At 54.4% G+C, this 12,122-nt stretch overlaps 1 protein-coding gene across 1 annotated transcript in view; it reads right to left on the reverse strand.

The window, feature by feature from the left end:
* The window catches only part of LOC145533860 (uncharacterized), a 3,320-nt gene extending 825 nt beyond the window's left edge, over positions 1-2,495 (reverse strand). The window contains exons 1-2 of the mRNA XM_081561205.1: positions 801-2,495; positions 89-401 (exon numbers count right to left, since the gene is read on the reverse strand). Of these exons, the coding sequence (XP_081417331.1) occupies positions 89-401; positions 801-1,037 (550 nt within the window). The 5' untranslated portion in view covers positions 1,038-2,495. The remainder of the gene's footprint in view (positions 1-88; positions 402-800) is intronic.
* Between the last annotated feature and the right edge of the window lie 9,627 nt (positions 2,496-12,122).

Genomic DNA, 12,122 nt, shown 5'->3' on the forward strand with positions numbered 1-12,122 from the left:
GCCCAGCAGCAGCTTTCGGGGACTCGTCCCTGTGTAGCTCAGCACCCCGTCCCCACACACTCCCGTGCAGCAGCCCCAGCGTCCTCACCTCTGTGCTCTGGCGTGCTGGGCTCCAGGTCCTCCTGCTGCCTCAGAGGCCGGGGTTCTCGGGACTCTGGGTCGGAGCCGGGTGTGCTGAGCTCCGTGGCAGCCTCAGACTGGGCCGGCGGGTGTATCCTAGGCGGTGTCTCTGCAGCAGGCCTTCCCCGCCTCCTCTTCTCCCCCGGTGGGGCTGATGCCTCCGTGGGCACGCTCACCTGGAGCCTGCACTGGGCCTCACGGGCGGGGGGGTGGTGCTCCGACCCCTCCCTCCGGGAGGTGGATGGGGTGTCCCCGTCCTCGGCCTCATCACGTGGGAAGCTCTGCAACGACAGTGACCGTCAGCCAGCCATGCTGGGAGTTTTCCAAGCTGGGCCTGGCCAGTGGAACCGCTGCTTCTGCCTGCTCGAACTTCTCTTCCCAGAAGGGTCAGAGACGTGTGTCTGCTCAGATCCCCACCCGGGAGGAAAGAGACCCACCTGTGGGTGTGAGGTCAGCCTGGGCGGCCGCCGCTGCCCGCACACTCCCCATCGGGCCCAGCCTGCTCTCCCCTGGGGTGTGGACACAACTTGTCCGCAGGCTTCTGACCCCACATCCGCCTGGGCTTCCTTGAGGGAGACACACCCCGAGAAACCCGCATCCACACACACAGGCAAAGGACCCGGTGTTTCCGGGTGGCATGGGCGAGGTGGCCTGGCCCGGCCTGGGGCTCCCCGTGTTACCTTTCTGTTTCTCCGGGCAAACGGCCAGAGGCCTCTCGGGGGTGTCCTGAGCCAACGTCGACAGGGTGCCCACGCACACTGCCTGTGAGCTCTCCTGAGGCCCCGGCCTCTGGGCATGGGCAAACAGCAGAACATCCTGGCAGCAAGTGATCTGGCTGGGGGCTCCTCTCCGCTCTGGAGGCCTGGATACCCGGGTTGCGGGTTCTGTTGGGTTCTGTTGCCGGCAGGTGACATCATCGCCTGGGGTTCGTGCTGAGGTCCCTTCCCCAAAACTTCCCAAGGGAATCTCTGGGTTTCTGACTGCTCGACCACCCCCCTTAGGCCATGTGCAGGCACAGAGACGCCCACACAGCCCAGCCCACAGCCCTGGGGAGGCCTGGGTGCAGCCAGGGCCTGAGCTCCGAGGGCCCTGCTGCTCTCAGACCAGGCTCCTTCTTCTCATAAGTGGTGTGGCCCTGGACAAGCATATGCCCCTCAGGGTTTCCCCAGTCTCTCCATCTGCAGAGTGGGGGTCATTCTCCCATCTGCTTCCTAGGTCTGTCGGCCTACGAGCAGCTCCATGCCTTTCCACCTGGGGCCGATATCACGTGGAGCTCGTGCGCTGAGACTTCAGAAAGAAAGATTCCATCCAGGGCTGACATAGCACAGAATGGGGCAGAACGAGGCCTGGATGTGCCGTGGTACCCAGGAAAAGGCACTCCCCCTCCTGACTGTTTTGAGACCCCGCATCCAAGTTGGAGGACCGAAAGGAAGACTCGAAGGTCTCCCTCTCTTGTAGAAAAGAGTAGCCAACTTTCTGGTCCTGTTTCCATTGAGATTCTGTTCAAGTGTCCCAGCTCGGCTTCTGCGGGTGGCTGAGCTTCTAATGGCTCCCTGCGTTCTTGTCTTTTCCTCTGCAAACCTTCCGTCCTTTTCCCCCTTCTGGGGTGGATGGGCGCTGTCATTGCTTCTACCTTCGAGACAGATTGAGGAAAAGTCTGGACCATCGACTCCTTTCCTCTCTTTGGTTCCGTGTCTCTCTCTGGCTGTGTCCCTCTCTTTTCCTTTCTCAATTCCCTCTGTGTCTTCCTCTTTCTCTCTCGTGTGTGAATGGATGGATGCTAGGAATTCCACATGTATATGATTAGATGAGGGTTATGTTTTAGGGATAGGTTAGAGGGAGAGAAAGGCTTCAGGTCGGAGTTGGTCATAGGGGAAGGGTCAAGGGTGGTGGTGGTGTTTCTTGGAATCTGAGTGCTGTGCATTCTTCGTCTCTTTCCATATGAACCCCTTCTCAGATACACCACTTGGAAGGAGTCTCTCGTGTTCCGTTTCCTATCTTTTGCATTTGTGAATGCTTAGCTTCTCTGTTGTGAAGAGGTTCCATTGGATGGAAACCCATTGGTGTACTTCGTGTACCTCTTTCCCTTAATTGAAGAGACCCATTTCTACCTCCGCCCAGCAAATGGCAAGGAGACTCTGATGTTAAGGAGCCTTTGACCTACGCTTCTTTCTAGCTATCTCATGACATCAGTCTTTAGGGTGAGGTTTTTCCCCAATATTGAGGTGGTCTGAGATCCAAACCAATAGCGTTCTTCAGATGTAGCTGTCTGGGTTTCCCATGGACATTGATTGAAGAGGCTTTCTTGTTCCCATTTGGATAATCTCCCCTTCTGTGTCAGAGATGAGTTGACGATGGATGCTGGGGTTTGTTTCTGGACCCTCAACTTTATTCCATCGATCTGGATCTGTGTGTGTTGTTGTATTCCCAATAGCATACTGTCCTGCCGCTGCTGCTGCTGCTGCTAAGTCACTTCAGTCGTGTCAGACTCTGCGCGACCCCATGGCCTGCAGCCTACCAGGCTCCTCCGTCCAGGGCATTTTCCAGGCAAGAGTACTGGAGTGGGTCGCCATTGCCTTCTCCGATACTCTCCTGAGGATCCTAGTTTGGTCGTCTAATTTCCTTTCACACAACCTTGGATGTCCGTATCGGGGCCTTTTCGTCGGATTGTATTGACAATTTAGGCTCCTTTCTGTTTCCGTAACCCCTTTTGCAATTCTTTGTTCGGTGCGAAAATGCATTGGCATTTTGGGAGGAATAGCATCGAAGCTGTGGATTGCCTTGTGGGGCTGTGACATCATTTTACCAATAGGAATTCTTTCAAGCCCTGAGCACAGCTTCTCTCTCCAGTGATTGGTGTGGGCTTGATCTTCCTTCTTCCATCTCTCGCCGTTTTGTGAGAACAGGTGCATCCTTCCCTTCTGGGTTAGATGGACTCGTGGATATCACTTCAGTGCATGGCATTGTCAGTGGGGGTGATAATTCCCTTCTCATTGGAAGACTTTGCTGTGAGTATTAGAAATGCAAGTGACTTCTCTTCCCCTTCCTCCCTGTCCATCTCTCAGAGCCACCGGGAAACAGAGGCCTCATCCACGGTCACACAGGCCTGAGGGGGTGCAACTAGACTGTTGTTTCTTCAGGCCCTCAGTGCTGGACATCATCCGGGATCCTCTGTGTGTGTCTTCCTCAGTCTGGTGTCCCTTCAGACCTTTCCCTAGTTTTCACAGGCTTGTTGTGTTGGTGTTCTTTGTCTGTTTGGAGACACATCCTTGATAAGCTTTGTGTTTCCACTCATTCGTCTGGCGATGTATGACCTGTCTTTTGCTTTTGTCATGAGGTCTTTCCCACAGTAGATATCTTTGATTTTGCCAAGTCCACTGTATTCTCTGGGTTTTTTTGTGGACTGCCTTTTAGTTTTGTGTGTGAAGACTCAAAGCACGTGTCCGGTTTCTGCTCATTGTTCTTCTAGATTGGTGACAAGTTTTCACGGAAAGTTTGTCTAGGGATAAGTGGAAGTGAACTCGGTGTAAGGTGTCAAGTCTCCATCTCCATTCATGTCATCCCCTGCAGTTTCCAATTCCCTGTTCCTGAGTGGTTTTGGAGACCTTGTGGGGAGTTTGGTTGCATTGGAGTTTGCATTACCACCTTGATTCGATTCACACTGTTCTGCCGTCAGGGACACTGTCAAGGGGGAGTGAGGAGCAGCCTGCACTTCCAGCAGTGACCACACGGTGGGGCGAGTGCTGCTCTCCCCTCTGGGAGCCCCAGGCCACAGGCATCCCAGTGAGGAGCCAGCTCTGTGCTCAGCTGAAAGGAGTTAGTCTCTCAGGGGCCTCTGAGCCCTTGCCTTTGGATCACCCAGGGTGGGCATTGACTGGGACAGAAAAAATTGCCCTGAATTCCATGGACGGAAGAGCCTGGCTGTGTAGAGTTCGTGGGTTGCCGTGAATCAGACACAACTGAGGACAGAAAAATTCAATACATTAAAACACTTTTGGGGGGTGGGGGTGAGTGAAAGGGGGTGATGTGGGTTTTTTTGTCTTATATAACAGCCAAGGGAAATCTAGTTTAAACCTAAATTCACATAGACGGGAAAGGTATAGCTCTCCGTCACCCTATTAAAAAAAAAAAAAAAACTACTAAACTTTTCTGAAAGTTTATTTACTAGCTTCCTTGAGCAGTTCATGGTGAAGCTTTTTTTTTTTTTTTTTTTCTGTGACATTGGCCTCATTAAAAAGTACGGTTTGCCTTTACTGGATAATTTTGTTCATTGGTTTCTTAGGGAACCTTGGTAATATTTGAGTTTCCTGGGGAGTATGGTCACATGACCTGGCCCTGGCCAATCGGTGCGTTCCACCTCCCTGGCCACTGTGATTGGCTCCGGGCTGGGGCAGTGCCCAATCGGGGCCCAGGGCCGGGCCTGACGTTGGAAGCCAGGGGAAGACGAGCTGTCGTCCTGCTGGGGTAGGGGAAGGGGTGGGGCCGGGGGAGGTCAGGCTCCAGCAGTGGGAGGGGCGTGAGGTCCGCCTGCGGCAGTTGGTGACCTTCCCGCTCCCCTCAGGGCAGAGCCGCCGGCCTGAGAATGAGGGCGCTGCTGAGCCCAGGGGCTGGGATGGCCCGTTGCTGCTGTGGTCCCAGAGCTCCACCCGAGACCTGAGGGAAACCTTCTGCCCGTGAGTCCTCTCCCGCTTGTCTGTCAGCTTGTTTGAAGCATGCTGGGTTTTCTGCCCAGCTGGCTAAGGGGAGTCCCTGGAAATGCAATGGTGTGGGTTTTGGCAGACTTCAGGGAAGACATGCCAGATGAGCCTGGGAGACTCCAGCTTAATCTGGATTCAGGAGATATCTCTTCGGGCCAGCTAGTAATTGTAGGATAAGCCTAATGAGTCTTCACAGGATGAAGAGAGTAACGTGCCAAGGTAGCATTCGATGTCCTCATTCGAGAGGATGAAGCTGGTGCTCAGAGAAGGGGGGGACTTGGCCACAGCAAGGAGGTGTGCACCCAGACAGAACCCCCAGATCCGGCCATTGGAGCTCAGGGAGGCCACTGGTGTGGCTTGTCCCTGTGGCAGGGGCCGAGGCACGCAGCCCACCCTGATTCCTGTGGGGGCCTGACTTGGGAAGTGCCATCTGGTAGCTTTGAGACTCACCAAACCAAATTGCACTGGAGAGAGGAGGGACACCTTCCTTCATCCACCCCCCACCCCCGCCGGCTTCCCACATACCCTGACCCCTTTCTCTCGATTTCGGAGCCATTTCCAGAGTCCCGCTCATATGACCTCATTCGAAGTGCACTGTGGACGAGCTGCCATCTGCAGCTGCTACCACAGCAGCCAAGGGCTTTAGCTCCCGAGTACCTCCCTTCCTTTGGAACTTGGGGGCCCTCTACTCCCCACTTGCACACCACAGACCTTTGCTGAGGATTGTGGGGACCCTCACTCAGTTTGCAGCACATTGTAGCCATCCCTGTCCTCCCTTGAAACTCAGCTTGTGAGCTCCTTTGGAGCAGCGTGGCCCACCTGGCTGCAACGGAAGAGACACAGCTGACAGTGAAACAACAGCTTAGATCTGAGAGCCGGAAAGCTCTGTCAAAAGGGACCTCCCTCTTCACGCCGTAGAGGCTGTAGGAGCCGCCAGGGTTTCGGAACCAGTGCTGGGGCCAAAATGACTCCACAGCTGTTTTCCTTCCTGGGGAGGGTTCTGGCTTGAGTGGGAATGGCTCAAGTCTAAGGTTCTGAAAGCCCACTGTGTGCAGATGCACGGTACACAGAGAGGAGAAGGTGGAGTCCTGCCCTGGAGGTGGTCACAGCTCACGGATGAGCCAGGCAGGCAGGCAGGCAGGGCATGAGAACACCTGAGCTGCCTTCATGAGTGAATGGTGTGGGGGCAGAGGAAGAGAAGCCGGTCTGCTCCCTCATGTGGTGCCCAGGGCAGGTTGTCCCCAGAGGAAACCCTTACGACGGTGAGGAGAATCCCTGCTGTTTCCCAAGGGGTTCCGTCGGTGCGTGTCTTCCCCGGAGCGCTCAGGCCGTCTCTAAAGTACACTGGCCATGGGCATTGCCTCTCCTTGGAACTTCCCATGTGTTTCTCTTTTTTATGGAACAGTGATTTTCTAGAGGGGTTCTGGGCCACAAGGATGTTGGGTCATTTTCTAGCCTTCTGTCATGAAGAACGCTTTCCTGGGCGTTGGGGTGGTTTGTTGTTCCAGCTCCCTTTCTTGGCTTCTTTTGGGAGCTGGTGCAACAAGACGAGCTCAGCCTCTGCCTTCTGGCTGAGATGTCACCCTTGAAACAGCAATGCCTGCCTGGAGATAATGATGGCAGTGGCCAAAAGGGCTTCGTTTGGCACATGGTATCTTGAAAGGACGTACACCGTCCTTTCAGATATCAAAGGCTAGTTCAAATGACATAAAAATGAGAACTCTCCAATGGAGTCTTACAGTAGGTGGAGAGTCCGAAAAACACTGCTTCAGTCATTTCACGGAGAGTCATTGATTGGGGACACCAAGAATATAGGAAGGAATGCACAAAGAAAAGATGAAATTGTGTTCAGGATCGGGGGAAGGGATGAACAGGGCGTGCTTGCCTTGAATCCAGGCTTTGTTGGGGGGTGGGGCATAAAGATCAAACGGGTCTGAAACTACCAAGTGGTGATGGTAACACAGTATCACCAGAGTTACACAACAGTGTTCCCAAATTGCAACAATGATGAGAAAGTTTACGAATCCCAACTTAACCAACAAAAATACAGGAAACCATACAAAAAAGAAAACATCACCAGAAAGGTGGAAACAAACCAAATGCAAAGCAGTTCAGGGGAAAGGAACTCCATGTCCCCTGGGGGCAGACCGAGTTGCCGGCGTCCACGGTGAGCAGACAGGGATGGAGGCTGCAGAGCCGACCGCTCCCCTGGACGTGGTGTTTCCGGCAAGGGCTCTGGGTGTCTGTCCAGAGCGGGGGCTCGTTCTCCCTGCAGGGGTGGGTCAGTCATCGTGGGCGTCTGGGTGTTGCGCGGGAGCCAGGGCAGGCTCTCCCTGCCGAGGCGGTGACTCCTCCTCTGCCTCGGGTTCTCCTGCCAGAGCCCGAGCAGGTACAGGTGCACGTGGAGGTGGAGGTTCTGGCTGAGGGGGTGGGACATCAGTGCCTGGGGCTGGGGGTCCTGCAGGCACGGAGATCCGATCTGCCCAGTGTGCTGGCCAGTACCCAGCTGGCCTGGTGTCTCTGCGAGGGCAAGTCTCGGTTCTCCATCTGCCCTCGGTGGATCCCTGGGTCCTGCACCTGGAGCCACCACCTCTGTAGGGACAGGTCTGGGAAGTGGAGCCTGGTTCCAGTTGGAGGTCAGTGCTAGAGCTGGGGGAGAAGCAAAGTTTGCCCACAGGCCAGCCTTGGCATGTGCGTATCCCGGGACAGAAAGCTTCCAAGAGATTCCCAAAGAATACCCAGCGTCGGATGTCTTTTGGGACTGAAGTGTGCAAGACGGGGGGCGGGGGGTGTGAGGCCAGTGCTTGCTGCAGGCCCAGCAGCAGCTTTCGGGGACTCGTCCCTGTGTAGCTCAGCACCCCGTCCCCACACACTCCCGTGCAGCAGCCCCAGCGTCCTCACCTCTGTGCTCTGGCGTGCTGGGCTCCAGGTCCTCCTGCTGCCTCAGAGGCCGGGGTTCTCGGGACTCTGGGTCGGAGCCGGGTGTGCTGAGCTCCGTGGCAGCCTCAGACTGGGCCGGCGGGTGTATCCTAGGCGGTGTCTCTGCAGCAGGCCTTCCCCGCCTCCTCTTCTCCCCCGGTGGGGCTGATGCCTCCGTGGGCACGCTCACCTGGAGCCTGCACTGGGCCTCACGGGCGGGGGGGTGGTGCTCCGACCCCTCCCTCCGGGAGGTGGATGGGGTGTCCCCGTCCTCGGCCTCATCACGTGGGAAGCTCTGCAACGACAGTGACCGTCAGCCAGCCATGCTGGGAGTTTTCCAAGCTGGGCCTGGCCAGTGGAACCGCTGCTTCTGCCTGCTCGAACTTCTCTTCCCAGAAGGGTCAGAGACGTGTGTCTGCTCAGATCCCCACCCGGGAGGAAAGAGACCCACCTGTGGGTGTGAGGTCAGCCTGGGCGGCCGCCGCTGCCCGCACACTCCCCATCGGGCCCAGCCTGCTCTCCCCTGGGGTGTGGACACAACTTGTCCGCAGGCTTCTGACCCCACATCCGCCTGGGCTTCCTTGAGGGAGACACACCCCGAGAAACCCGCATCCACACACACAGGCAAAGGACCCGGTGTTTCCGGGTGGCATGGGCGAGGTGGCCTGGCCCGGCCTGGGGCTCCCCGTGTTACCTTTCTGTTTCTCCGGGCAAACGGCCAGAGGCCTCTCGGGGGTGTCCTGAGCCAACGTCGACAGGGTGCCCACGCACACTGCCTGTGAGCTCTCCTGAGGCCCCGGCCTCTGGGCATGGGCAAACAGCAGAACATCCTGGCAGCAAGTGATCTGGCTGGGGGCTCCTCTCCGCTCTGGAGGCCTGGATACCCGGGTTGCGGGTTCTGTTGGGTTCTGTTGCCGGCAGGTGACATCATCGCCTGGGGTTCGTGCTGAGGTCCCTTCCCCAAAACTTCCCAAGGGAATCTCTGGGTTTCTGACTGCTCGACCACCCCCCTTAGGCCATGTGCAGGCACAGAGACGCCCACACAGCCCAGCCCACAGCCCTGGGGAGGCCTGGGTGCAGCCAGGGCCTGAGCTCCGAGGGCCCTGCTGCTCTCAGACCAGGCTCCTTCTTCTCATAAGTGGTGTGGCCCTGGACAAGCATATGCCCCTCAGGGTTTCCCCAGTCTCTCCATCTGCAGAGTGGGGGTCATTCTCCCATCTGCTTCCTAGGTCTGTCGGCCTACGAGCAGCTCCATGCCTTTCCACCTGGGGCCGATATCACGTGGAGCTCGTGCGCTGAGACTTCAGAAAGAAAGATTCCATCCAGGGCTGACATAGCACAGAATGGGGCAGAACGAGGCCTGGATGTGCCGTGGTACCCAGGAAAAGGCACTCCCCCTCCTGACTGTTTTGAGACCCCGCATCCAAGTTGGAGGACCGAAAGGAAGACTCGAAGGTCTCCCTCTCTTGTAGAAAAGAGTAGCCAACTTTCTGGTCCTGTTTCCATTGAGATTCTGTTCAAGTGTCCCAGCTCGGCTTCTGCGGGTGGCTGAGCTTCTAATGGCTCCCTGCGTTCTTGTCTTTTCCTCTGCAAACCTTCCGTCCTTTTCCCCCTTCTGGGGTGGATGGGCGCTGTCATTGCTTCTACCTTCGAGACAGATTGAGGAAAAGTCTGGACCATCGACTCCTTTCCTCTCTTTGGTTCCGTGTCTCTCTCTGGCTGTGTCCCTCTCTTTTCCTTTCTCAATTCCCTCTGTGTCTTCCTCTTTCTCTCTCGTGTGTGAATGGATGGATGCTAGGAATTCCACATGTATATGATTAGATGAGGGTTATGTTTTAGGGATAGGTTAGAGGGAGAGAAAGGCTTCAGGTCGGAGTTGGTCATAGGGGAAGGGTCAAGGGTGGTGGTGGTGTTTCTTGGAATCTGAGTGCTGTGCATTCTTCGTCTCTTTCCATATGAACCCCTTCTCAGATACACCACTTGGAAGGAGTCTCTCGTGTTCCGTTTCCTATCTTTTGCATTTGTGAATGCTTAGCTTCTCTGTTGTGAAGAGGTTCCATTGGATGGAAACCCATTGGTGTACTTCGTGTACCTCTTTCCCTTAATTGAAGAGACCCATTTCTACCTCCGCCCAGCAAATGGCAAGGAGACTCTGATGTTAAGGAGCCTTTGACCTACGCTTCTTTCTAGCTATCTCATGACATCAGTCTTTAGGGTGAGGTTTTTCCCCAATATTGAGGTGGTCTGAGATCCAAACCAATAGCGTTCTTCAGATGTAGCTGTCTGGGTTTCCCATGGACATTGATTGAAGAGGCTTTCTTGTTCCCATTTGGATAATCTCCCCTTCTGTGTCAGAGATGAGTTGACGATGGATGCTGGGGTTTGTTTCTGGACCCTCAACTTTATTCCATCGATCTGGATCTGTGTGTGTTGTTGTATTCCCAATAGCATACTGTCCTGCCGCTGCTGCTGCTGCTGCTAAGTCACTTCAGTCGTGTCAGACTCTGCGCGACCCCATGGCCTGCAGCCTACCAGGCTCCTCCGTCCAGGGCATTTTCCAGGCAAGAGTACTGGAGTGGGTCGCCATTGCCTTCTCCGATACTCTCCTGAGGATCCTAGTTTGGTCGTCTAATTTCCTTTCACACAACCTTGGATGTCCGTATCGGGGCCTTTTCGTCGGATTGTATTGACAATTTAGGCTCCTTTCTGTTTCCGTAACCCCTTTTGCAATTCTTTGTTCGGTGCGAAAATGCATTGGCATTTTGGGAGGAATAGCATCGAAGCTGTGGATTGCCTTGTGGGGCTGTGACATCATTTTACCAATAGGAATTCTTTCAAGCCCTGAGCACAGCTTCTCTCTCCAGTGATTGGTGTGGGCTTGATCTTCCTTCTTCCATCTCTCGCCGTTTTGTGAGAACAGGTGCATCCTTCCCTTCTGGGTTAGATGGACTCGTGGATATCACTTCAGTGCATGGCATTGTCAGTGGGGGTGATAATTCCCTTCTCATTGGAAGACTTTGCTGTGAGTATTAGAAATGCAAGTGACTTCTCTTCCCCTTCCTCCCTGTCCATCTCTCAGAGCCACCGGGAAACAGAGGCCTCATCCACGGTCACACAGGCCTGAGGGGGTGCAACTAGACTGTTGTTTCTTCAGGCCCTCAGTGCTGGACATCATCCGGGATCCTCTGTGTGTGTCTTCCTCAGTCTGGTGTCCCTTCAGACCTTTCCCTAGTTTTCACAGGCTTGTTGTGTTGGTGTTCTTTGTCTGTTTGGAGACACATCCTTGATAAGCTTTGTGTTTCCACTCATTCGTCTGGCGATGTATGACCTGTCTTTTGCTTTTGTCATGAGGTCTTTCCCACAGTAGATATCTTTGATTTTGCCAAGTCCACTGTATTCTCTGGGTTTTTTTGTGGACTGCCTTTTAGTTTTGTGTGTGAAGACTCAAAGCACGTGTCCGGTTTCTGCTCATTGTTCTTCTAGATTGGTGACAAGTTTTCACGGAAAGTTTGTCTAGGGATAAGTGGAAGTGAACTCGGTGTAAGGTGTCAAGTCTCCATCTCCATTCATGTCATCCCCTGCAGTTTCCAATTCCCTGTTCCTGAGTGGTTTTGGAGACCTTGTGGGGAGTTTGGTTGCATTGGAGTTTGCATTACCACCTTGATTCGATTCACACTGTTCTGCCGTCAGGGACACTGTCAAGGGGGAGTGAGGAGCAGCCTGCACTTCCAGCAGTGACCACACGGTGGGGCGAGTGCTGCTCTCCCCTCTGGGAGCCCCAGGCCACAGGCATCCCAGTGAGGAGCCAGCTCTGTGCTCAGCTGAAAGGAGTTAGTCTCTCAGGGGCCTCTGAGCCCTTGCCTTTGGATCACCCAGGGTGGGCATTGACTGGGACAGAAAAAATTGCCCTGAATTCCATGGGCGGAAGAGCCTGGCTGTGTAGAGTTCGTGGGTTGCCGTGAATCAGACACAACTGAGGACAGAAAAATTCAATACATTAAAACACTTTTGGGGGGTGGGGGTGAGTGAAAGGGGGTGATGTGGGTTTTTTTGTCTTATATAACAGCCAAGGGAAATCTAGTTTAAACCTAAATTCACATAGACGGGAAAGGTATAGCTCTCCGTCACCCTATTAAAAAAAAAAAAAAACTACTAAACTTTTCTGAAAGTTTATTTACTAGCTTCCTTGAGCAGTTCATGGTGAAGCTTTTTTTTTTTTTTTTTTTTCTGTGACATTGGCCTCATTAAAAAGTACGGTTTGCCTTTACTGGATAATTTTGTTCATTGCTTTCTTAGGGAACCTTGGTAATATTTGAGTTTCCTGGGGAGTATGGTCACATGACCTGGCCCTGGCCAATCGGTGCGTTCCACCTCCCTGGCCACTGT

This window comes from Giraffa tippelskirchi, chromosome 14 (assembly GCF_054371585.1).
Source record: "Giraffa tippelskirchi isolate mGirTip1 chromosome 14, T2T-mGirTip1v1.2.pri, whole genome shotgun sequence".
In the NCBI taxonomy this organism is placed as follows: domain Eukaryota; kingdom Metazoa; phylum Chordata; class Mammalia; order Artiodactyla; family Giraffidae; genus Giraffa; species Giraffa tippelskirchi.